General features: G+C 36.6%; 2 protein-coding genes across 4 annotated transcripts in view; one reads left to right on the top strand and one right to left on the bottom strand.

The window, feature by feature from the left end:
* Positions 1–8,509, bottom strand: part of LOC110066275 (nuclear factor 1 C-type-like) — a 34,651-nt gene extending 26,142 nt beyond the window's left edge. The window contains exon 1 of the mRNA XM_089286949.1: positions 8,258–8,509. The gene's annotated coding sequence lies outside the window, so the exon portion shown is untranslated. The remainder of the gene's footprint in view (positions 1–8,257) is intronic.
* Positions 8,510–9,272: 763 nt separating this feature from the next.
* LOC110066120 (uncharacterized) lies at positions 9,273–26,761 on the top strand. Of its 3 annotated transcripts, none has more exons than XM_089286950.1 (11): positions 9,273–9,923; positions 12,655–12,815; positions 19,706–19,845; positions 20,786–21,007; positions 21,608–21,763; positions 21,915–22,028; positions 22,520–22,705; positions 23,289–23,481; positions 23,994–24,335; positions 25,292–25,401; positions 26,094–26,761. In XM_089286950.1, exons 1-10 carry the CDS (start codon positions 9,766–9,768, stop codon positions 25,387–25,389), a joined length of 1,770 nt encoding a protein of 589 aa, XP_089143076.1. In that variant the 5' UTR covers positions 9,273–9,765; the 3' UTR covers positions 25,390–25,401; positions 26,094–26,761. The 3 variants fall into 3 exon arrangements, with proteins under 3 accessions (XP_089143076.1, XP_089143077.1, XP_089143078.1); XM_089286951.1 differs by lacking the exons at positions 9,273–9,923; positions 12,655–12,815 and adding exons at positions 16,465–16,734; positions 16,847–16,992; XM_089286952.1 differs by lacking the exons at positions 9,273–9,923; positions 12,655–12,815 and adding exons at positions 16,465–16,722; positions 16,847–16,992.
* Positions 26,762–27,349: the final 588 nt, after the last annotated feature.

The following is a 27,349-nucleotide window of genomic DNA, read 5'->3' on the forward strand; positions in this document are numbered from 1 at the left end:
TGGAGGTGAGAGGTTACAAGATCAACAGTCTTCTAATTTAAGTGTATGCAGATAGCCAGGAGCAGTGAGAATGCATGCAACAAGGATCACATTACAAATAGGAGAGGGAGATAGAGGATGCTGATGAGTTCCTCATTTCTTTCATTCAGTCAGTTATCAAGGTAATTCCCCTGAAATAAAACTGTAAATAGATTTTTGTTCAAACTTTGTCCAATGAATATTTATCATATGAGAACTTTAATTAAAAAATTGAAAACAGGGGTGCCTACGCTCGTTAAGGAGCAGTGAGGCATTGAAAATGTCCCATTTTAGCATTATTTAATGCTCATTACAAGAATGCATTCCAAGTTATTGTAAACTCTTTGTGAGACCAGACTCATGAAAACACGCCTAAAACTTAAGTCTATACTTACATCGGACACAAATAAACTTTTTAAGTTTGATTTTGACAGACAGCTGAATCCTTGTTAAAATATTGGAACCAAATTGCTTGCCACGGCTATCGAACTGCATAATAGAAAAGACTACAGTGCAACTGCTATTTTCCTTATTTATTCAATTTTCAACAATAGAAATCAGATCAGTCTTTTCTCACGCAAAGCTAATGATTACTTGATTAAAATGACTGGAAAGAAATTTGGGGTGCCCGAGCTTGTTAGTGAGCTATAGCCATTTTTCAACTGACAGAACTCAATATCAAGGCAAATCCACCATGTCTTCAATGTGTGCGTGCATGAACGCACGCTATTGATGTCATAAATTATGTGTAGTAAGGATGCCCAATGCAATACTAGGGAATGACCTTAAGTGCACTGTACGTAAGTAAGTGATAGGGGAAGGGAAAAGGAAAACATCTTAATCAACTAAAACATGGAGTTCCTTGTAATGTCTAACAAAGCTACATTGTATGGAGCACAAAAGGCATTGGAATGAAAACCAACATCAAGATTTCCACTCTCAAACAAGACAATGGTTACCAGTAGGTCGCTTGTATTGGTAACTGAAATGTGGAAGATGACTAAGAGCAAATAAAAGAAATAATAGATGATTGGATGTATTCCAGTTTAAAAACTGAATATCAAATTTTGATAAGGATGCCATGATGAGATGGCCTATACAAGGGAGCAAAAGAATCATTAATTAATAAAAGGGCGATGCAGGACAACAGAGTTATAATTGAGGACAGCATTGACACCAGATTGGACATGAAATTCAGAGAGAGGTCTGGTGAGTGCATCAGGGGGCATGTGTTTGAATGAGAATCGAGGGCAAAGAACACTAGGGAGACTACAGACTATGTGGAGGAAGACAGTGGAAGGAGGGAGAGACATGGAGCCAGAATGTTGCAGCAACCTAACATGTGCCTTCTGGTACAAAAAGAGATGATGATGATGATGATGATGATGATGAGCACTTGAGTTATTAGAAGCAATGTTTCACACAAATTTATACTTTCAGTATGAAGGCACCCTTAATTGGTGCCCTATGGAGGGTCAGCTTAGCATTGTCAGGTAGCCAGAAACTAACAGGAACATGTGGAATTGTGTACATTGATATGAAAGCAGGAAGCCATCTTTCACAGGCAAGAGCTAGTATACATGGACCTTCACAGTTTCTCCTTTTAAAACTGGACTTTTCAGATACAGCTCAAATGAATAGTCATCTCTATAATTAAGAGATTTCTCGTGAGGCAGAACAGCTCAGATTAAGATTACTTGAAAGGCAGAACAAAAAGCTTAACTTTAATGCCGATGATATTTCCAATTGCAACGAAATAAAGAAGAAATGGGTGGTGATCGCATCCTTTGTTGATTTTAAAGGAAGCGAAGTCCAGTTACTTAGGAAAGGATTAAATTACACTCTTACCCCTGACACAATACCTTGAAAACAAATCAGCATCGGTCAAGCAAAGCAGTGCAAGACTACCAGCTGCAGCTAAGGAGGAAATCAGTTGTAGTGAGCCATATCCTTACAAACACTCAGCCTACCAGAACGAGTGACATAGCCAAAGAAGAGTGGTGAGTGCTGAAAGTCCAGAAGAATAAGAACACGCTCATTGTTCCTGCTGTCAAGGGTAATCCTGTTGCGGTGATGAACAAGTCCAATTACCAGGAGAAAATCAAGTCAATGCTCCAAGACTGGAGGACTTGCCAGCCAATTACAGACAAATGACAGAACTTCACTACAAAAACTGCATTGGACCTACCATGGAAACTGAAAAACCTTAAGGACTCTGGCAACCTTTCTGAGGAGGAGTACAAAAACCTTTGAGTTTCTGATCCAAACCCTGCATCTTTTTATGGCCTTCCAAAAGTTCATAGGATGGAGCCTTGTATCCTTTGTTGTTGTGTCTCTTTTCACTTCCATTCCTGTAAGGTTGGCGAATGATGTTCTAAAGACAAAACTCCAACAGTCTGATGGATGGAAAGGAACAGCTACCCTCACTGAGGTGCACGTTAGAGACTTGCTAGAGTTTGTACTGGGAAATAGCTATTTCTCACTTATCAGGGGATGCACTACCAGCAAGTATTTGGTTGTTCAATGGGGTCACCAGTCAGTGCAGTGGTCGTGGATCTTGTCATGGCCAACATAGAGGCATGGGGCTTGTCTACCTCTCCAGTTGCTCCTCGCTGGTGGTGGAGGTATGTGGACAACTCCAACTATATTTGAAGAAAACAGAAGCAGAATGTTTCCACCAGCATTTAAACTCTTTTGACAGTAACATCCAGTTCACAATAGAGCATGCATGCCAGACTGACAAGGGTCACAGTTTTTCTTTTTTGACTCCCAAATAACCATGTTGGGGGATGGTTCTGTAGAGATTGATGCTTACTAAAAAGCAACCCACACCAACAAGTATCTGGATTTTGCGTCTCACAATCCAGCACAACATAAGGAAGCTGTGGTGAGAACACTCCTCAACAGAGCTAACCTCCTCTCTTCATGCCTGAACTAAGAACGAATGAGCAGGAACACATTTTAAGCAATTTAAAAGCAAATGGCTACCCTGGTAGTCTGTCGAGGAAGTGCCTAAGCAACAAGACTAAACAGAGACAGTCACAGGAGAGGCCACTGGGGTTTGTGGTCCTTCACTATGTAAAGGGTGCGTCAGATCACGTACGCTGTGTCCTCCAGATATTTTGCGTTCTGCCAGCCTTAAGGCCAGTGAGAACATAGGCACAGATATTTAAGAAGCCTTAAGACAAACCAACGATCAACCAAGTTTAAGGGATTGCAACAAAGTGAGCTGGCATGACTGTGCATTCACATACGTTGGGTCTTGGAGCTTACACAGGGCCAAGCATGAACCAGGTTGTGCAAGCAATAGCAAATCAGCAATTAAACAGCATGCTGAGTCCATGGATCACATCCACCCACAAAGATGCCCAGATCCTCAACTACCACAAGAGGCTTTTCTTGGATTCATTGCAATCAATTTGGACAGTGCCATCGTCAACAAGAGGATTTTTTTTTATTTGCCACATAAACGAAAATAAAATTAGAGTACAATGATTAAGAGGATAGAGGATACTGCTCCCTCAAGTCCAATTACCATCAATAAAACAACAGGAGGCGGGGTTGTATCGCAAGCAAGAACAAACCTTGATATTGCAACTCTGATGAGGTGTCAGAGGCCACCAAAAATTCAGAAAAAAACAGCAACAAATTGTTTAACAAAAAAAAACGTCTTACAGAATGGCTTGGACATTATCATTATCAAGAATAAAAATCGATGAATGTCAAAGTTGTTAAAAGAGTTGAGTTATGAATATCACTAGGTGGCATTCCTGTGTGCATGATAATTATGCTAATGGAATAGCTTTGCCCGGCTATCGCAGACAGTTTTTTTATCCTCAAAAAGTGCCGGAATAAACTAGACTGCCTTGTTTACGAAATGTTGTTTATACAAAATCTCAATTAAACCATCATTGAACGTGCAATCAGACTTGATTCGCGCAAAGCCATTCTATTAGCATAATTATCACGCACACAGGAATGCCACCTAATGATATTCATAACTCAACTCTTTTAACAACTTTGACATTCATTGATTTTTTTCTTGATAATGATGTTGGATACATGGAAACATCCAATAACGTTACTCCTTATATTTCTTGTTAAATGCTTTAACAGGCAACTGACCATTTGAACAATTAACTGTTTTAAGGAATTTGAGCCCAATGCAGTGAATACTTTTTGTGTGACACGGGCTTAAAAACTCAAAATTTTACAAAGATTGTATGACCAGACTTTGAAATCCAATTTTTAATGAATATCTATACACCAAAATTAGAAGAGCCAAACCAATTACTATTAGTTTCACAAGCTCTTTAAATTTTTGTAGTCAATTTGTGTCTAGTGTGATGCCTTCTCTATGCATATTAATGAGGAAAAATGTAAACAATGATGTCGGCAAAGATTCGCCTATACATCAGACATGAAAGACCATGTCGACCACATTCCAAACATCGAGAAGAGAGTTGAAAATGTGATGAAGAATAACTTTGACAGGCTTCAAGGTGTTTGGAAATGTGGTCAAATACTGTCTCGAGTGTTAAATAAATCTTCTCAATTAAATCTAAAACTAACAAGAAACAAGGAGGAATAACATTAAAATCGGATCATGTGCACTGAAGGGATCCCCAGTCGAGAGTCAATTGATATTCTCGATCAACAACTTGATTGGTACTTGATCAACATCCCGATTGATAGTTGGTGGAAACTCAATTGACACCTGATCAACAGCTGATCAATAGTCGGCTGAGTGTCGACCGACTCATATGCATGGAGTGAAAATTAGCTGACTGTCAACCGAGGTGTCGATGGAGAGTCAACCAAGGTGTCAATGGAGTGTCAACTGAGTATCAATCGATTATCGATCATGTTGATTAAGGGTCAATCGAGGGTATTGATCAACACTCAACCTCAGATGCCTGTAGTACCATGATCCAAAAAATCTATGCTACCTAATTAAGGTGGCCGAACACAGTTTCGTGCACGCTTTTGCTGATGCAATTCAGCGCGCGCACAAGGATTGCAAAAAACAAACGTGCCGTCAATAGAGTGATCATTTTATTTACTCAACACCCGCAGTATCTGTGCTATTTTTCTCTATAATTGAACTCAGCTTATTGATGGCTTTAGTCTTGTATTACAAAGATATGTTAGAAAAGGTAACAATGCAAAGAACCCAGCAATTCTCAGCTTTTTCTTTCTTACCGAAAGAACCCAGTTAAATGCAGCGCGTGCGTAGTAAGTCAAAAAATTGCGATTGAATGAAAATTGCACTCTTGGAAATATGCCTGTTTCTCGAGAACCACTCATTAGAATTTCACGAAATTTGGCACGAAAATACTTTAGGAAATGAGTAAATGAAGTATCGAAAATAATTGAACTTTGACAAAGGAAATTCTAGATATTCCAGTGAACCTTCAACAAGGGATAATTAAAGATCTCTCTGTTAAAGTTTTAGCAAAATGGTGTTAACTTGTGAGAATCGTTACAAGCTTGTTGCATGCAAATTATAAAGAAAATCTAATGACTAGATTTTCTGCAAATAAACAAAACCGATTTTAAAGGCCTGTTTATGTTTATTCATGTTGCCATGGCAATGGCACATACATCAGCTCAACCATCAAAAAACCAAAGTTTGTGTTGTTAACTAGTTTGCTGCCATTTTTGACGACCGAGGGATCAAGAGTTTTAGAGAAAAAGGTGAACGAAACACAGGTATCAAAAACTGTGTTCAGCCACCTTAAGATCAGATATCCAACCACCATAATGGTCATTTCTTTTGTTTAAACTTGATGAATTATTAATGAGTTTGAGAAGTTACGTTCAGATGAGAAGGCAGATTTCAGATAGAGAATGTCACTTTTGTAATGGGAAGGGGTGCTTATTAGAGTGGGTGCACTTATCAACAAGGAGCACTGACCAGAAAGTGGGCATGTATTGGAAGTAGGGTACTAAATCAAATCAGTACCATGGTAACTTGAACCGTTCCTACATAATACAACCTTCCAAAATCTCTTGACAGCAGCAACTGAAGAAATCCTGGGTCTTGGTTACAAGAATGGTTTGGATCTTTTAAATTTGATATACAGTATTAAAAGAAATAAAACCTTTTGCCTTTAAATTATTCTCCTGAGGCAGTGAGGAAATCTTTTCATGCTTTAATTGCTTGCAATCAATAGTTTAGTAAAAGTAAAATAAAAGCAGGTGACAATTGTATCATGCTAGGTGAAGAATTTGTTTGCTTAAAAAAACCTTGGGGGTTTCTATTTATTAGCTACTAAATCCTTTTAGCCTGTAAAGGATCAAATCTTTTTTAATAACTGAAAGGAACAACAAACTTGTTGGTCATGTACTGCTGAGTGCATACTGGTATTGGCAGTTTTCAAGACTTGAGAAGTGCAGGTACACCTGTAAGGCAATGAAGTCTAAGCTAGAAATTTTCCTGTCTTCTTTGTGATGCACTTGTAGGTGTTTACTTTTCAGTTTGCTTTAGTGTCTTAACCGATGGTGTATTTTTAAAAATATTTTCAACTTGGGAAAAGTTAGCTTTGAATTTCAATCCCATGACAATTTCAAAACAGAAGTAAAACAATCATTACCGTTACAATCTGATCAAAATCACAGTACATCATTTACATTCAGCGAATCACTGCATGATCAAGGGTGATCCTCTTGCAATGCATTACGCATTCTTGCTACGACTGCGCATCACCTTCATGCACAATTAGCACACCTTTTTGATTCAGAGCAATGGACTTCAACCTTAATGGCCGAACTCACTTGGGGAAAAATAATAATTTGTCTTCACTTGGTAGCTGTCACTAGCACCTTCCATGAAATCTTCAGTAAACGGACATTTTTGATTGATAAAGTAACCCATAATTTTATCATCATTAATTTTTTTTTCTTTTATCCACATTCTGCCCCACCCACAAATCAAATCTTTTAGCAGGAATAATTATTATAAGTAATGCCCTTGATCTATCATCACTTATAAGCAAAACTAATATTGTGATGTAATTTTATTTCATATTTTGGAATAGTTACATTTTGTGATGAAGGAAATTCAACTTTAAATTTGGACAAGAAGAAAGAACTGTTGCTCACTTAGGCTCTCTGGAGTACTGAAAAGAACCCTGTTGGCCATTAAAATCAAGCAAATTCTTGCACAAAATTCTTTCAGCCCAGGGTCCATACATTATAGATAACCTCTGTTTAGATGGAAAAATTGTTTGCATTCTTAACTGACTAGACAGATTGAATTTCCTGTTTCCTCTGAATTGGTTGCCTTTTTTCTGGGTGGCAATGTGGAAAAATCTGGAACTAACCGAACAATAAACCTTTTCATTTTAGTTAAATTTCAAAAGTTAATTTTCAATAAGCAAGGATTACTTGTAATACTTCTTGATTACATATTTTTGTGCTATCATTTTACAGCATAGCAGAAAATTCTCAGTGTGGTATGTTTAACACCTTGAGAAAGTCCTTGTCGATCTTTGCCTACTGCTGCTTTTTATCAAATTATTTTTATAGGTACATTTTGCTAAATAAATTCATTAATGTGCATGACTCAAACTTCTGCTCCCTTTTTTTAGAGTAAAGGATCTTATTACCCTTAAGCCAGGCAGGAAATCAGTATTTATTTTGAAGCGTGGCCCAAAATGGTAGGATTTTTCCCAAAAAATCAAATAATTTTACTAACCAGGCAACTCTCACATTAAAAATCCTTTGCCAAACAACAACTTTTTCTTTCTGTATGTGCAAACGATGAGCTTATAAAAAAATCTACTCTAACTCTTAAAATTATACGACCTTTACTTCATGTTTTTGTAATAATTAGCCAAATTTCTAAAATATTCAAAATTTGTAAATGCCCAACCGAGGTATGTATTCTTTCACATGTGTATTTTTCATCTGTAAAAGCACTTTTACCATATCTGAAGAGTTGAACTATTTTTGCAATTTGTCGAAACGACTTACAAAATTTTCATAGTCACGAAACGAGCAGGTTTTGTTGTTGTGAGCTTATATCCCTTTTCAAAAGAGATCTATGTCGGGATGTTTGATGTGATGAAAATGAAGTTGATATATTTGCTCAAAGCAGGCGAACGACGCATAAACTGAAACAATTTTCCCTGTTGTCCCATAGGAATGCAGTAACTACTATTTAAGAAGACTGAATAAAAATCATTACGTTCAACAAGGCAAGCTACATGTACACAATAAACAAAATCTCTCTCACCTAAGCACTCCCTTGATGGATCTGGTCTCAGGTCTGACCCGCCAACAGAAAAGACCTGTCGAAATGTCCTCAGGAGTGCCGTGGAGTAGTTTGCCTCTGCGAATACCAGGTAAGGCAACCATAATGCGCCTTGTCATGACTGCCCTTCGAGGCTTCCAGTTGGGTAGCTTCTACGTGTTGCTCTATAAACAGTTTCCTCGCCCTTTGGAAGAAAATCAAAATTTCATCTAACAGTCTTCAAGTCTATGGCCATTTGCCAAGAGACTCGAGAAACAGTCTTACGATACAAAATTGTCCCTTACCGGGGTGGGCATGGGGTATCACTTGTCGTTGACAGTTATTACCCAATGTGGAAATTACAGTTTTCTGAAATTTTCTGCAGCTTTTGCCGCAACATAACTCCGTTTTGAAATGCAAGACCTGAAACGATTTCAAAAGGAAAATTGTGAGATGTTTTCAAGACAACAAATTATGAACCCAGGAGGGGAGGTGAGGGGAAACTGATATTGCATATCTTGGAAGCTCTCCAAACGGCCCCAAGAAAGGGTGCTAATACATTTCAGGCTGGCTCGTGCATCTATTCACATGATATCCCCAAGCATCAAACAATTTTTTCGATGTATAAACAACAGCCCGTTGGCTGAATATATATTTTTAGGAGGATAGATGGCTTTGTTGTCAGATATACAGTAAGGAATGAGGTTTCGTTTCCGGTTTGAGAACAGCCTAGGGTGGAGGATGCATGATCTCTTCCATTTCAAACAAAAACTTTTTGAATGTTTACGTTGCGCCATTAACGTTTTAAAATAAATTTTACAGGAAGATGAAGAGGTCAGTTTTAGGTCGTGATAATTGTCTGGAGTGGCCATTGGGCTCGACCAGGAGGTTGGATTTCCGCGCGCGCTTCTCGGTTGTTACAAATCGAGCCCGAGTGCCCATTGGACACAGCAAAACCTTGTCAATATCTAACCGGAAGTGAGAGTAGCATGGTCCATCAGCTATAACTCTGAGTGTGGACCATATACGCAGTAATCTGAAGGAAAATCGCAATCAAATTATTTGTCACTGATGTATTAGTTTGACAACAAAATAAGTCCAGAAACAGATGAAAAATCCTATGTTACGTGAGTGAGGTGCGCGCTGTCGACTTACCCCTCCCGTGTGCGAATTGTCGAGACAGGCGTCCGTTCATTTTTTGCCTCTCTCTTTGCGCCGCATAGAAGAATCTCGACCTGTAGTTCTGGTTATAAGACGACAGCATCGCACTTACACGTTATTGAAAGGTACGAGTCACATTCGTTTAGCAGTTTCTGAATCGTGATTTGCCGGCTGTTCTGTGTGTTACTGTGACCGTTGCAGAGACACCAACAACGTTATTTCTGAGTGCGAAATCCCCACCAATTTTTGGCATTCTTCAAGTGAGCGGGGAAGATACCAACACAATGCATCGATTGTAATAGAAAGACAGCGAACTGTCGGGTTTAAAGGGACTGGAGCTCTCCATCAACATGAATTCGAAGAAGGCAAAACGCAACAAAGAAGAATCGTTGTTGATTTCATACAACTCCGCAGAAGATCGTAGAGCTGTTAACCGAAGTAGTGAATCCGACGATAATGTCCCTCCGCTGGATTTGCCACCAACGCGCCTTAGACGTCCAAGAACAAGGTACTAAAGCTTGAATCTGCTTACTCTTATAGTAATCGATTCAAAAAATATCTTGCTCAGCTTGCTGTGTTGTTAATCATGTGTTAATCACAGATCGAACCAGTTCCGTGTAAGACAATCTAACATTTGGAACCTAACCTTTGTTTTTGAACGCCAGATTTCTCCTACGAATATTCAAATAAACTTACCTAAACTTAAATAGATATTTCTTTCGATAGGTATAAGTACACGAGACGGGTCAAATTAAGTGATAAAGGCGAACACGTTCTTTCTATAAGCTTATATTCTTTTCCAGTTCATGAGTATGTAAGCTTATTAATCTCATGTATGTCACAACTGGTTGCAAGTTACATTCAAGTCAATAATTTACAATGTAAACACACGCTCGGGTGAGTTTTGAGATCGAGAGATATTTATATGTATTACTGAAATATAATTTCGTTTTATCGTGTTTGAGTTAATGTAACTTGATTTAGCTGACCGGTGTTCAGGAAAAATCCACTTTGAGATGTAAGGGGTTTTTCACTATAGCAACTAATACTGAACTTAAAAAGTTCCGGCTTTTGCTCAGATTTTGGTGCTATAATTAAATGAATTTATTCACGGTGCTTTTATTCCTCATATTATTCAATGCCGTGTTTCGTCTAATTTTTTGAAAACACTGGATTATAATAGTTATGTTGTATTTTACTTAGCAACATGAAGATTTTGTTTGGATAGGTTTACAGAAAATGTTGGAAGACAAAAAAAATAAGTCAATTGAAAAAAGTATAAAATTAAACAGTGTTACCCATAATCACAGCAAACAGCAAAATATCAGCATCATGTTGAGGAAAATTTCTCTGGTGTAGATATTCTCTAGACCCTGAATTATATAGACTGTGAAGATGTTGCCAATCTAAAATTCCACATCAATGTAACATTGCCAATACGTTGCTATTCTTGACGTTTAGTCAAATCCATTCTCACTACAGTGGAACCCCGTTATTCTGGTCACAAACAAGCCATGAAACTTTGGTCTTATTAATGGGGTGGCTGTGTTAATGGTCTAAATTGAGTGACGTCTTAACAGATACATTGCAATTGCACTTCTAACAAGTGTTCCTTAATAACCATCTGGAATGCAGATATAAGTTTCAAAAAACTGAGACTTCAATCAGTACATACAGTATTAACAATGGAAAGATGAATATAACTGGTTTGAGTGGCCGCATAAACAGGGCATCTGGAATGCAGATATAACCAGGTTGGGATTTCAGAATGTGACCGTTGGCCATATTAATGGGGTGGCCACATTAGCAGGGTTTTCTTAAGGACGTTCGTGCAATAATTTTCCAGTTAATAGATATCTTTTTATTTTTTACTGCAGTCAGATAATGAGTTACCTGTGCCAGAAATGCAAAAAAAAAAAAAAAAGAATTGGGGGTCACCAACCTCGTTTCAGATATAAAGCATGAGGAAAACTGCCCTGATTTTGAAAAATTGGTGCACGTAATTCAGCATGGTCTACAGGGGTTTATAGTTAAAAATATCAGAGGTGAGTCAACAGAGGCAAACGATCTTAGTCATATTTTGTAGAAGTGGGTCTGTTGCGTAAATAATTGCAAATGTTGCCAACATTTTCACAAATCTAACCCTTCAAGAGGCATTTGAAACTGCCACACAGATAAAGAGCTAGACAGAACGGAATTTGATGGTGCATTTTCAAAAAATTCAAACTTCTAATCAATAGATTTTCTTCATTTTTTTAACTAAACCTAGAAAATTGGTAGAGAAAATGGTCTATCAAAAGAAAAATAGGGGTCACCAAATGTCCAAGATTGTTAAATCCAAGCAAAGCTATAGCAATGGCCATCTGCCCTACATGTATATCATTGTTCATTTTATTACTTAGCGAGTGCTTGATGCATGATGTGGCGTGTGAATTTTTGTGCGTAGTAAGGATGCTCAGAAACAATTAGCGCGAACGTCCTTAAAGGAAAATGTATGGCCGCTTTGCCAGGACATAGAAAAGTGACCATATTAATGAGGTGACCATAAGACTGTGTTCCGCTGTACATACGCTATTAGATAAATTAACAAAGAATTTGACAAAGGAAAAAAAAACACAAATAATTTGTCTGTTTTTGTCTAGTATAAAGAATCTGATGGAGACAATCTAGCTATTTCAAAACAGTTCCTTGCTACAGTGTACCATAAGTCCACAATTTTCCACATTTCCAATTGAATGCCTTGAATATCTCCTAAATTCTTGCTTAGATTGATTTTCCTTCGTGGGTACTCAGATCCTTTCAAGAAAGGTACAATCAAACAGACTAAAAACTTTGTTGGTTCAATTCAATTTTTAAATTTAGTGCTAAGTGAAAATTTATAAGTTATGTTGTAAATAAAGAAGAGAAACCTTTGTTTAGTATAAATAGTGTACTGATACAGTGGCCACAGCAACCCTTTGCTAATTTACCAGTTCTCCAAACTTGAGGCTCTATATTCCTGTGATACTACATTCTATTTTTTTAAATTGTTATTTTAATTACAAATTTATTGGTACATGTAATGATCAATTATCATCTAAAATATGGACATTCCTATCTATTCCACAAGAATTCTCCACAAGAACCAATGTCTTCAAATTCCAATTCAACTAGTGTGGAGGACCCTCTGATGTGGCTTCCTCCCTATTTATGTAAATGTTATAATTTATTTATTTATTTTTCTATTTTTTTTTTACCAGGAAACTTCATGTTGCCCCACAGTCAACAACATGCTGTTCACTGTGGAATGCTCTTCAAGTGATCTTTGTTCTGTTCACTGTTGGAACAATGATCTCCATGATGTGGTTCACAATTATCCTGAAAACATCACTGGAGTCAATGAAAAAACGAGTAACTTCATGTAAGTCATTGATACCTTCTTCTAGCCCACATGAGTATAAAATAATCTACTCGCGATCTATCATCATGATGAATTATGATGGCCGCTTCTTTGCATTTTCAAAGTGTCTATGAAGAGAATGTAGATAAGTTTTGAACAACTAGTAGATTTATCCTAAAACAATTAGATTATTTGCTCTTGATTTCTATGTGTGATAGTTTATTTGGTCTGTGCCCTTGTCAGCTATCATAAGATAGAAAACTCAAACTCATAATGAAATAATATTGTTAATGTTTAGTTAGTTACACTCAAACCTAAGTAACAAACATTTCTGGTTGGAGAGTATATTTGTGTTCTGTATTTGTTTAAGCTGGGCACTCTTTATGTTAGGAGTTCAATATTCCAACATAGACAACTCAGAATTTTGATTAAATTTCATGTAAATTGATGTCTGGCTTGACCTGCTAGACACTGGAGAATTTCTTTAACATAAATCTTGAGCTGTTTGTAAACAAATGTTGAAAAAAATTGTGTTCTTGGTTCTCTTCAACACTCGTTGTTTTTAACCTCCATCAGGATTTATGCCAAAGAGCATTGCCTACATTCAGGTTTTGGGAAAATGTTAACTAATGAAGGGATACCGGTATCCTACACATGACCTTCTAACTATTAGAGGTTTGGTTGGAGTCCCACTTTGCATAGTTTTGTACTCTTCACTTCAAGTGTGGAGGTTTGAAACTAAACTTTATCAATATGTCAGTTGCTTTAGGCAAGGGAGAACCCTTCACTAATAGAGGACACCCACCCAAAAAGAATTGCAAACCTAAGAATAATTAAACTAATTTTCCTTACGAATGTTTAACAAATTATATATTTACCAAACCTGAGTTGAGAATATTCCACCTTTTGTTTAGTGTATGTATATTTACTTTCTCATAAACATTGTAGAATTAAATTAAGTCTTAAGGCCAAAAAGACCATCAAGGTTCAGGAGAAGACTCATAGATTTTTTTTTTCACTTCTCAAATAACACTTGGAATATTTATGAAGGAAAATCCATGAATAGATATCTATCTTCTGTATTTTTCGCTGTGATGAAAAGAAAAGGAAGAGGCTTAGTCCAGTTAAACTAGTTGTTATTTTGTTCCAGCTTGATTGTACTCAACTGTAATTGCAAATTTGGGTGACAAAACCTCAACTTGTAATGGTCCTGGTGTGTTTTGAATAATTTAGCAGTTTTAGCCCTGGGCTGGTGCTTAATTCTTGTGTTTTTTTTTGTATATATACTGCCATTTCCTTTAGATAAGTTTCTGGTCCATAGCATTGAAATTCCTGGGTAGGCAGAGGCACTTGTTCATTTTCATCCATGCTGTTACATTTTAAAATTCATTTCTGTTTATTTGCTGCCATACCAAGGTGGCCACTGAAGATCAACTTTTAGTTTTTCAATACTGGAAACAAAATATATCAACTTGGAATATAACACAGCGGCCCTGTAATTTTCTTTTTATTGTACAGATAAACTGATAGTTACCACAAACAACCAAGAAAAAACGAGAAATGACCTCATCAACACCCTCACTAGTGAGAAATATATGAAAAATATGCCACTCGGGTCTTGGATGGAGTTTCATATGAATTTTATGAGTGGTGTATGTTTAAGTAAAATGCTTGTGTCAATAAGAACTATAAATTGATATAATTTATCGTTATGCGTCAGTCAATTCCAGCAGTGCCCATCCCCCCCCCCCCCCCCCCCGGCTAACCCCCGGGCATTAGCATTTTTTTTAAAAAAATGGGCATGTGTCCCCAGGGTGGGGACACATAAGCTGTCTAAATGCCCCGGGGTGGGGACAAAAAAAAAGAGGGCAAATGCCCTGCCCCCGGGATTGTCGCCTTCCAACACCTCTGTAGTTTTTTATTAATCAGTGAATAAATCGTTCAACTGTTCAGTCTTTTACTGCAACGGTAAGACTTCAAGGACAACAGTATGTGTTAGTTGATTTTGATTATATTTATTTCTTTATATTTTGTTTTTAACAGTTTTCAAGATCTGTCTTGAAGATCGCATCATTTGAATTTGCAAACCCTAAGTTTTTTAACTCCACTTTCATGAATTTAAAAAATGCTAGGCTAGTTTTGAATGCAAAATGCAAAATAGTCGTGTTCACGTCAGTGATTGTTTTGTAATAAACAAAACATAGTTCACCTTGTCCCTTATATTTATATGCTCACAAGTAATTAAGAAATATCCAAAATTGAGAAAACATACCTTTAAAAACGTCTACAAGTTTCTCTAGTCCCTGACGGACAAGCCATTGTTCAACAAACACCTCGTCTTTCCCGATGAACTCATCCATTGCAGTTTCAAAAACACGTGTGTCAAATGCCCAAGGGTCGCCCCAGGATATGCAAATACCCAGTCCCCGGGCTGCGATAAAATTGCGAATGCCCCACCCCCAGAACTGACAACATAAGCAAATGCCCCAGGGTTGCCGGGGGGGGGGGGGGAATGGGCACTGCTGGAATTAGTCATGTGGTATAAAGTAAATTCAATACTTGATAGGGCAAAAAATGGATCAAGTTCTTAGACCAACTGCAGTGAATGTTTTTGGAGTGCAGCTTAAACTTTTGTTAGAAAACAAAGAAAGTGCATGTACCTGGAATCACAAAACCAAAAAATCACTTTTTGGAAGCATGGAAATGATTTTGAGAATATCACATAATACTGTGTACAAATTAATTTTTCGAAAAGAGATCTGATTAAGGTCATTCCTCACATTTGCATTACGCATCCTTACTGCGCATAATTTATGGCGTCATTAGCGTGCGCTCGTGCACGCGCACAGTGAAAACATCACGGATTTGCCTTGATATTGAGCTCTGTCAGTTGAAAAATGGCTCTAGCTCACAAACGAGCACGGGCACCCCAATTTTTTTTCCAGTCATTGTAATCAACTAATCAAAAGCTTTGTGTGAGAAAAGACTGATCTAATTTCTATTGCTGAAAATTGAATAAATAAGAAAAATAGCAGACACAATGTGGTCTTTTCTATTTTGCAGTCAGTAACCACATCAAGAAATTTGGTTGAAATTTTTAATCAAGGATTTAGCTTTCTGCCTGAATCAAACTTAAAATGTTTATTTGTGTTTGACACAATGCATTGACTGTAGTTTAATGCGTGTTTATATGAGTCTGGGTTCACAAAGATTTTACAATTACTGGGAATGCGTTCTTATAATAAGCATCAAATAATGCCAAAATGGGGCATTTTCAATGCATCACTGCTCCTTAATGAGCATGGGCACCCCCCTTTTTTATTTCAAAATTGAGGTTTTAATATGACAAATATTCAGTGGACAAAGTTTGAACAAAACTCTACTGTCACTTTTATTTCAGAGGAATTACCTTAAATATTCTGCAAGTTATCAGACAACCAACATCAACACCAACATATCACAAATTCAGCACTAAAATATACCAGATATGAGCTAAAAACAATACCGACAAATATAAACCTAAGCTTATATTACTCGCTATACGCCGACCAAGTGAAGAAAAAGCATTTATGAATATGCTCTTAGCAGAAGTTACGTTTAAAAAGAAAACATCCGGACAGCTTACTGGACAGTAAGCGTTGTTCCTACCCAGTCCCCTCTCTACTGTCCTCATATTACTGTATGTGTCATTCAGAAATCAATACCGAAAGCTGACGAATGCATGAACTAATTATTTTCCATGCTCCTTTGCCACTTACTCTTTGTAAAAAACATGGAACTTGACGAATGTTGGGATGACAAAGCGTAAATTTAAAATGAAGCTTTCATCGAGGCGAAATGGCACACTTGTGCCCGATGATGATTCGGACTCTGACCTCCAGGAATTCTCACTTCCTAAGAAGAGAATTATCAAGCCAGGGAAGTCCACGTATGTTGCAAGGTTAGGTTCTTCTACGGCGTGTTTGTCTGAGAGAAAGAAGCGACTTACTCTCGGAGAATATATGTTGTATTTTCATCTCGTTCATTCTATATTCATTTTCCGAACGTTTCAGACGGAGATGCGGTTGCTGTCGAGTTTGTGCTTCGGTTTTCCTTTCCGTTCTCCTCATAGCTTCCGTCTTGTGTGTAGTCGTGTTGGGATGGTTCAGCTTGAGACTCAAGCGTGATTTAGATTTCATGAGGAGAAGGTTAAGCAAAGGTAAGTCGTGGTTCTTTTGAGGCTGAGCGTCCGGTTGATAATAATTATTATCTTTTCGGGTCTTTTCACAGTTTGAGTTTTACTTCTTTATTACATTTTAATACTTTATTGTACGGGAAATTCGTTTATAATTGTGTTGTTCCGGAGTTTTTTACTACAGAGTTTCTATACTTACTGTGAATTTTTTTTAACTTTGGTCTAATGTTGTTGAATTTTTCCGCAATCCGAGAAATCCAGCACGCAGTCAAGGATGAAAACGCTGTCAAACACGACATATTCGATCCAAGGTTCGAATTGCGACATCAAGACGTTACACGTTTTCTTGCAGCGTTTTATCACAAATTAACCCAGAAAAAGAATTAAATACGGGCCTTTCCCGGCACTCCTTAATTATAATTTATGTTTCCCTTGGTTTGTAGATTGTATCGAAAGTAAACTCTTTGTGCGAAGCGATTCGTTCAGGACATTTCATGAATCTGCGGTTGTAGATCAATTACTTTGATCGAATGTTCTTCCTCACAGGTCGCTCATCAATTATTCAATATTGGGGAAAATGAAGAAGTAATGAAATAAAACTCCTGTCGACCTTTACTCTGGAGTCCTGATATCGATAAATCTAATGCAGCTCTGCTGTAGTTCAGTAGATACGTTTCAAGTATCAATGTTTAGTCGCGAGCACGCGACTACGATATTTATGTGAGAGGTTATTTAAACTAAATTTGCATTATGCCGAAGCTTTGAACTCTCTTGAAGGTGTTTGATTGTTAAGTAACAATTGTTGAAGCGCTCACTTGAAAAAAATATTGTGTCCAGCGCTGAATGGAGCGGTGGATTTATGAATAATTCGATTTTGAGTCTCGAGTTCGCATTGTCGCATATTAAGTACTACGTAGTTTGTTGACATGATCTCCAGCTGATAGTTTCGTGGTTGGTATAGAAATCGTCAAACTTGTCAAAGAATGTCGATAACCTCGTTGATTCTTTAGGCTTTGACAATGTGGATAATTAGTTGCGAAGCTCACTCAATATTTATTCCGTCCCACGGCTCAGAACCCCAAGTTTAATATTGTTTCTTCTGTTCAACGCCCAGATTAGAGGCTTTTTCTTATGAAAACAACGCTCGTTAGTAAAATATTCCAGAAAGAAGACAAGAATTCTTGAGTGAATTTTGTCGGGACGTTGGCCTATCGTGATATTTTAGTTTATCTTTTGGCGTGTGTTGGTTAGGAGAGATACGAATATTGATATTTCCTGTCGTGATATTGTCTACCAGACAGCTTCTCAACGCTCTTCCAACGTCTTACAAGACTTATCCGATATGCCCGACTAGCAGCCCTTGGGTCTCCGAGGATGATATGTGATACAAGTTTTGTCATATTATTCATGAATACGCTCATTCTAAGATTTATTGTCAACGCCAAACTGGATTTTTACAAGATATCGTTTCGGATCGAATGATATCCTGGCAAGAAGGTCACTGGGAAGAAATGTTTATGATTCATTTGTTTGTTTCCGGAAATAACATTTGATATTTTACAAGTATTCAACCTCTTTGCGAGATTCTGATTAAAATTTAATACAGCAATGCTTTCAAACTATCATCTATATTTAATGATAGAATTGTATGAACAAAGGAAATACTTCAGGAGGTGGGAATTTTCACGGGTTTGACTTTTCAAACTGCAGATGCTTAGCTGTGTTTCAGAGAAGTTAATTTGTTTCTGGAAAATAATTAAATTGAAAAGATGCAGGGAAATGTTTGATGTCATCAGACTTCCCATAGCAGTACAAGTAATTTGATAGTTGCCACTACAAAGAAAATTTGAAATAAATCAGTAAATGCATTTCTCAAATTCATTCACCTGTGTTGGAACAGGCAGCCAATCATAATATGGCAAATAGTACATATCTGATGTACAGGCAAGCTTTTCATTAAAATGTAATTCTAGTTCAGTTATTAAATAATATGTCTGGTATAACCTGAAGTAGATGAATATGCTACTTTTGTTATCTTTGATTCCTTTCATATTGTGAAATAACTTTTCCTATTTCTTTTTGTTTTGTTTTGTTTTTAATTTTTTCTTCATTCAAATCCAAGGATCAAATCACTTTAACAATCTAGTAATTAACATTAATAATCATCCAAGTGCTGCTACCTCTCCCAGGCCCTTTGTACTTACTAAAAACTGGTTAATTATTAATTTCACTAAAACCAACATGGGAAAGGCTTAGTGTGCTAATGGTAAGGGTTTTAGACTTTGAATCAAAGGGTATGGCTTTTGGCACAGGATGAGATCATGTTGTGTTTGTGGAAAAGACACTTTACTCAGAGAACCACTTTCCAGCCAGTACTGAACATAACTAAAAATGGCCACAGCTAATTGTTTATGATAACCTGGCAAAATCATGGTGGGTGACCTGGGAACATGTGAAAAAAGGGATTGTTAGTCATGGTAGTAAACATTGAACAGAGGGAAAAGAAGGGCACGGTTCGGGCAAAAATATTTTCATTATCATTAATTTCTCTTGTGGAAAGGCACAGTTTATCTCCTCATTTTCATTTACTTCTTAATTACAATAACTAAAATTTCTTGTTCATTCATTGGCTAGTTTTATTTGAAATGTTTCCTTGAGAAATGTTTTGTTCATGAATACAGTTGTTTATTTAAAAACAATTTAATTGTTAAATTATAATCCATTCTTGCCCTAACAGTGGAGTCATATGATAGAAGCACTGCAAAAGAATATGAAAGCCTAAACAATGACTTGACTCAGAAGTATGACACCCTAAAAGCCAGTAAAGAAAAGGCTATGAAACATGATGATGAACAATTTAAATCAATTCTTAAGCAGGTGAGCCTTGTCATTTCTCTTGAAATACCTTTGCTGTGAATACTTATGTCCACTGTGTTTAGGTTTTAGTGTGAACTATACCACTGCCTGGGGCCATGATTGCTTGTTAACCCTTTGACTGCCAGATTTTCACAAAAAATGCCGTTTTTAGCCATTAAATCAGTTTTTTGGATGCCATGATGCTAAATGGGCCTTAGTTTTGCTGAGAAAGCAATTTTTTTACCAAAAAGATCGATTTCCCCGAGATTAGGTCCAAAATGTACAATGTTTTAATTTGGCGTACACGCATAAGCCAAAATTTGGACTTGGTTTTTTCTTTTTTTGCGATTGCCCGTTCCAAGTTTTTTCTTTGCCCTTTCCTTTTCTTTTTTCTTGGTCCTTTTACTCTTACTACCTTTTGCATTTCATATTCTTTCTGACTTCCGAAAAAAGTTGGGTGTTAATTATGGGCCAAGCCTGGAAATGGGACATGGATCAATTACCAGTATAATAGGCCATTTTCCCACCATTTTTGCACCTAAGCTGATTTGCAACATCAGAATGCAGTCAACATACAAAACCACCTGTTGTGCGGATAGATCTATCCTAGCTCTACCATCTACTTATCAAGAATATCTGATGACATTAAAATTGAAGACGTCACAATTGGTACAAAGAGCACCACCACTCAGGACCTGTATATGTGCCATTTGCAGTCAAAGGGCTTAAGTTTTGAACAACATCTATGGATATAATGTTCATTAAATAAAGGAAAGTCACATTCTAAATTAAAATAGTTGACTTTTTCATTGACTAACTTTCAATTCAGAGCCCAGTACCTTTGTTTCATAACAGTTCTGAAATGTGTTCAGTCTACTGTTGCACATACTCCCTACATGTTGGTGTACTACATATAGAAGAATCTGCCTATTGAATAAACATTCTTTTTTTGCCTCTCCAGATTGCTCATTTAAATTCAACCATAAATGACTTACAGAAGAAAGTCAAATTACCAGGAAGTGCTAACACAATAACTCAGGACATAGAATCATTAAAGAAAGGAATGGCTGATACAGGAGGTGACATAACTGAAATTAAGGACAAGATTAAACAGCTAACAAAACTAGCCAGTCAAGAGAATGGAAAAGTGGATGAGTTGTCAAAAAATGTCTTTAATCTTTCAGTAAGTACTTTCTATTTAATATATTTTAAGATTTTGCATGCTATTTGGATCTGATATAAAGTGTAAAAACAAATATTACCATTATGGTACACTTTGTTTTAATAATGCTTTAGTTGTTTTGCAATCCCTTTATAATACCGCTTAGTGGTTTTGCAAGGTAATCCCTTTACAACAATTAATTATTTTTGCATGCTTATACAAGTGTTAATTGATGTACAATGCAGAGGAATACAAGTCATATCTGCTAATAATGAAGTATATGAAAATAGTAATCAAGATCTGACCTGAATTGGAGCCACAACCTAAAATTTGGATTCTGCACATTTAGTTGTTTGTTCCCTCAAAACATTTTTGCCTTCCTTGTGCATCCATTTCACTGTTACATGTAAGTGGCAGTCCCCTCCCCTTGATTTTTACTTTTACTATGCTGAGTTCAAATATGTGCCTTATAAAGTTTCTTTCGTTCTTTCTTTGATTGAGTAGTTGCCATACTGTCATTCCCAATACCCTACAAGACCCAACATATTGTTTCGGACTGTTTCTGATAAATATCATTTGGCATGGTTCTGTTTAATTTGTTATGGAATGTCTTTGCCACAGGTTCAAGTGGCTCATGTTATGGGAAAGCCAACTCCTAAAGCTCCGAAAAATACTGGAACACCACCATTAATTTTACGAATGCCTGTTAGCAACGATGAAGAACAAAAAGCGAAAGACAAATCAATCATGAAGAATATTACTGCTAAAATTTCAGCTGTAAGTAGCCATTTCATGAATTTGTCATTGACTGTCATCTGAAAAGTAATCACAAATCCTTTTAATATGTTATGCGCTAAAACTATTTTCATTGAAAGTCCAGGACACATTTCATGTTCTTTTCATCATCATTTCGTAATTTTGATTTTAGGAAGTTGCCAGGGTTATGGGAATTGTTACATCAGTGAACCACTCCCTGTCCCATGACATGACAAGGTTACGAGTGCTAATGAAAAGTCTGCTGACAGAAGTGAAGAAACATGTGGTAAGTAAAATTGTCTTGTGAATGTTGGATGCATGTTTGTACAATGCAATAGTGACTGATGGAACCCATCTGTTTTCTGTGCCCTGAAGATCTTGCTTGTGATTGGGTATAACACAATCAACATTCCAGACATATTTTAGGTGTTCATGGTTTTGTAAGTTTGACAATAACATGCAATGTATGAGGTTATGTTTAGCTTATCTTTTTAATTAAAATTTTCGTGTGAAATCGTAGCTATATAAGACTTCCTAAGTTCTCAAATAAAAGAGGCAAATGTTTTTGGTTTTCACGATGTAAATCACATAACAATGTTCCAAGTACATCTCAGTTGCCTAGTTTTGATCATCCATATTTCTCCTCCACCTTTCATAGCCTGTAGTCAGTGGTGTTATTGCCTTGTGTACTAACATTGATGCAATTCATTGTTAAAACTTTATTAAACAAGACCTACCCTGAGAAAAATTCATTGTAGTTATTGTTTTGTATACCAGGTTCTAATCGACGAGTTACAGACTAAAGTGTCTGAGAGTTTAAGTCTAAATCATAGTAGTGTAGTATCAAGAGGGCACCTTGAAGCAGACACGGAGGCAGTTTCAGAGAAAGTCTTCAATTTATCTGTCATTGTGACAAAGCTTTCAGATGATGTAGAGCAGCACTCAAGTCATCTGGCTCAATTGGTATGTTTGATTTTGCTGTATATGAATTCATAGCTAAAATGAAGTTTCATGCTTCAGGTGTATCACAAAATACACTACTGATTCTTAAGATACATACTGTTAACCACAATGTTTTATCCCTGTCAGTGAAACATAATGAACACTTAATACCTGGTCCCAAGGGAAAGAATGAGTTTTGTTTTTGAGACCGATCGGGAAAACTGATTTGATTTGGGAGGTATAACAATCAGTATTCTATAAATGTTATTCCTCACATAGGGGGAACCAAGGGACAGCCAGAAATACATCTGCATTCGCAGGCTATTCCACAGAGAGTATGTGGTACTCTGTTTGAAAAGCGTTCATACATACGTTGAAATTGTTTGAGTTTGCGATCAACCTTAAGAATGAATTAAGTGACTGAAGACTGAAATTTGTTTCACTATTAATTCCTACAAGTGGTAAATGTTTTGAGAAGAATATATCCTGCATTTTATATTAAATTATAATCCTCAATTTGTCCAGGCACTTGAACATTATTTATATACAACTACAAGTTTTTATCCGATATGCTATGTCAATTTTTTGTCTCAATTTGTTGCAGTTGTTGGAAGTTGTACAGATCAACACAACTGTGTACAATTATCAACATCAGGAGGCTATTCATGAAAAACCAGCATCATGCAATTGCTCAGGAGAAGTGAGGAGACTATGGGAACAGTTATCGAATAAAAAATCAACCACAGAATCAGTGCAACAAGTTCAAACAACCCAAAAGCCAGTTACAACTTTGCCAAGTAAGAATTCTGTTTGTTTTCTTGTTTTCATGTATTTCTAATCTAAACCTGCTGAAAGAAACAGGTTTAAGAAAAGAATGGAAATGGATTTTAATTTATAGAAATACATGTGTAAACCCAGCGTAGAGAAAAGTATTCAGCAGCTGATGTATGGTGGTACATACATTGGACACTCATTAACACTTCATGATTATCACAACTTAATATTGTCTGTCCTTACCCTTAAGCTCAATCAATCCTCTTCTTCAGTGCAGGCTATCACCAGTGTACATCATTGTTACTTGCCTTCTTCAATTTCAAGCACTACCCAAGGAATCTACCTTGACATGTTCATTAATTTCCTGCGCAACCAGTCATCTAACTGGACGTTTCTCGTTCAGGACTCCAGTACATGTTACTCTTGGAATAAATGTCAGTGATCAATTGTATGGAATTGAGTCTTTACAGGATAGCGGAACCTGTTATGGTCAAATGCTTTGAAACAATGACGTGACTTCTTCTTTTTCTTTTAGAAAAGAATACCCCAGTAGTTAACAGTACAGAAGCAAGCATTTCTAATGACAAGGAAACTGCTGAACACCAGAGTCTTACTGAAGCTGACAGCTTAGCAGCAGAAACTGATAAAGACATCGAACAAGATGAACTTGATGCCGAAAATGTGAAACCCTCTCCTTCACCAGGAAGTAATTCCAGCGACTCTTTGTTACATGTAACTGTTGATAAGGTTACAGAACCTTCTGTAACAGCATCACCATCATCTGGACATGTCAACTCCACACAACATTCCACACAAGCATCAAATACAACTGCATCTCCTCAGGTCACCCTCATCAACTCCACAGAAAACAATCAAAGTTAGTTATCTAGCATTTTGTTTTCACAATTTTATTTTTGTTTACCTTTCGTTTTGTTTCATTTGTCACAATTTGCTTTCAGCATAATTTCATGTAAATTATTCAGTAACTGTTGATTAGGGGTGTAACGATTCATATTCCTTACAATTCGATTCAATTTCGATTATTGCCTTTCGATTTCAATTATTTCAATTCGATTGTGCAAAATATTTAAGTTTTTTTTTAATTCTTACACAATGTAAACAACATACAACCCTAAACTCTCAATTTTAGGATACAATGTGTGTCGCACATGGTTTGCCTTATTTGGAAATTCTCAAGGGGTGGTAGAAGAGCAACATTTTTACCACGCAAGACAAAATGGTGCACAAACTGTAAACATCTCTACCCGTCAATCAAAAACGCACATTTTAAAGAGTTCTGGATTCTGATTTCACAATGTAATAACTCACTGAGGGCACTCTGGAAAGGTATGCAAAAAATCGAACCAAAATCGGGAATCAAAGAATCGGGAATCGAACCAAACAATCATAATAGCAATTAATCGAGAATTCGATTAATTGTTACACCACTACTGTTGATATGAAGCAATTAATCCACCTACATTAACTCTGCATATAACAAAATTGGTAAAAGTCAATGTTGACATAAATTTGGCATATATTAAAAAAAACCCATTAAACTATGTTTTTGTCGCCCTCCTCCTCTTAGGTGTTTTTCATAAGCTGCAGGTTCACATTGACCTCTTTGGACTCTTGTTAAGGGTGCAATATTTACAGGCCACTGTTTTAGGTTCCCTACACTGTTTTTAGTTTTTCTTGCAATCCACTAACAGCTACCTAAACTGAGAATCATTGCTGGGAAGTGTTTTATCACTACCCCAAGTGACTTTTATAGATGAAGTTCTTAATATTGGTTTGACATTAAAGAGCTGTCCCTTTCTACCTTGCATACAGCTTTATCCACATTGAAAGTTCAAGTTGTCAAGCTATTGACACCCAGTGCAGAAGAAGAGTTTGAACACAACCTAGAAGCTCCAGGCACTGAATCATAGATTTTGGTTAAGGTAATGTTTCGAACCTTTGTTTTAAGTAAAAAGTTATGTGCTAAAAAAAAATGGCCATTGCTATTTTATGAAGTATTTTTAGGGGACATATTGTCCTCATAAAATTTTTTCAAGCTCAAGAGTAAGATTGTAAATGCATTTAATATATGGCTATTAACTCTGTGAGCGTGTAAGATGGTGCTATCTTGCCCACTCACGATTACTCACTGTGTCCCACAAGAAAATAGTGTTCTTTTTTCTATATGAAATCCTTTATTGACCAAGCTTGTTCAGTCAAGATGACTGGATATTGACCTTGTTCTTTTTTGTGTGTTTTTATGGACCTTGACTCTGTTTGGTCCCTAAACAGACAAAAAACAAACTTGGCCAATATCCAGCTATCTTGACCTCACACTTGGTCAATAACCCAGATATGTTATGGTAGCTTGTTGAGCTGTGTCCTTGTACAGAACACAGTCTCTCTTTGACACATGGTTCATGCTGTGGTGGGTTAATTCCTTTGCAGATTATTACTGTAGATGCATACGACTAAACTGGTATATTGCTGCATAGCACCAGTCTCGAGGGCTTAGTGCATGTGTTTCTTGCAGAGTTCGTGCAATATAACATTTCAAAAACAGTTTTCTGATCAGAAACTTTATTTAAACAGTTTACAAAATTAGTTGACAAACTTTTTAACATTTATTTTTCAGAGTGCTTATGGATTCCATCTTGAAAGCAGAAGTTAAAACTTATAGTAATATAAAAAAGTATCATCATGTTTCAATATTGTAAAATAGACAAAATAATGTTATTATTATGATGACATAATAAATTTTGAAAGGGTTTTATATGAATATCAAGAATTTATTGTCATATTTGTGTAAATACCAAATATGATATATTGATAGGATACATTTTTGGGACACATTTCTAGGAGAAATTTCCAGGTGCCCCAAATTGATGCACTTAATATATTATTTTGACTTAAAATTTATATTGTCGTGTTCATGTAACCCCAGTAGAAACTTAGCTCCACACTAAATTTTCTCAGAACCTAGATTGATATATGAGAAAAATATGTTCATAGGCGGTAATTTATCAGTGTGTGTTAACCCAAAATCTGGTTGAAAAGGTGTAAAATGAAAACAGTAAAAATCCCCAAGCTATTAATACTGGTATTTTATGTTATGCCACTTGAGGCCAATAAAAATATACTACTGGTAGTAATTACTTTATGTATATTCTCCAAAGTAACGTTAAGAGAAAAGGTAAGGCACAGCACTAAGGGGAATTGATATTTCATGGTTGATATAGAATGTTCTCTCATTTGCTAGGTGTAATCGTTTCCTGCAATAAAACAAAGTTTTTTATCTATTAATTTTGATTTCTGTGTTATTTTTGTTTCAAATTGTTACTATAGTGCAGATATACATTGCAGTTATATCAACTCTATCCGTAAAGTTGTGAAAATCTACAGTACTTACCCATTTCGGAGAACTTCAGTTAATCAGCCATTTATAGAACGTGTTTTCATCGACAATTGACCAAACCCATTTGCTCAGTGCATTCTTGACGTACCACTAAAATTATCTGACAACCTCGAAAGGACTGTATTCAAGCCTCAAATATACAATCGTGACAACATAAAATCCTGGAATATTTAAGGCTTCGTTATACAACATCTGCACTTGCAGTATCCGCGATTCTCCTATGTATTCCAGCAAGGGCAAAAAAAAAAAAAACTTACACCTTCAGTATTCCAGTGTATTCAAGGATGCATGTATATCTGGCGTATGCAATTGAATTCGAAAGACCAGGCCGGATTTTAATAGGATATTCCAGGTTTATTTCGAGTCGGGCGTGGTTGTTTCGGTACGCGCAGGGTTTGCCGAATTACCGGTTTGCCAATCCGTGTTCGGGGCAGAATATTGGCTTTTTGGGCAGTGAAAAAATTTATAATCCAGAA

This window comes from Orbicella faveolata, unplaced genomic scaffold (assembly GCF_042242905.1).
Source record: "Orbicella faveolata isolate gen_17 unplaced genomic scaffold, um_ofav_v1 contig_14, whole genome shotgun sequence".
NCBI lineage: Eukaryota > Metazoa > Cnidaria > Anthozoa > Scleractinia > Merulinidae > Orbicella > Orbicella faveolata.

Bases quoted from the DNA above. Each gene is read 5' to 3' on its own strand.
- LOC110066120 (XM_089286950.1), top strand. From the start codon at position 9,766: ATGAATTCGAAGAAGGCAAAACGCAACAAAGAAGAATCGTTGTTGATT. The intron at 9,924-12,654 runs GTACTAAAGCTT...TTTTTTTACCAG, and splicing joins CTTAGACGTCCAAGAACAAG to GAAACTTCATGTTGCCCCAC. The intron at 21,764-21,914 runs GTAAGTAGCCAT...TTTTGATTTTAG, and splicing joins TTACTGCTAAAATTTCAGCT to GAAGTTGCCAGGGTTATGGG.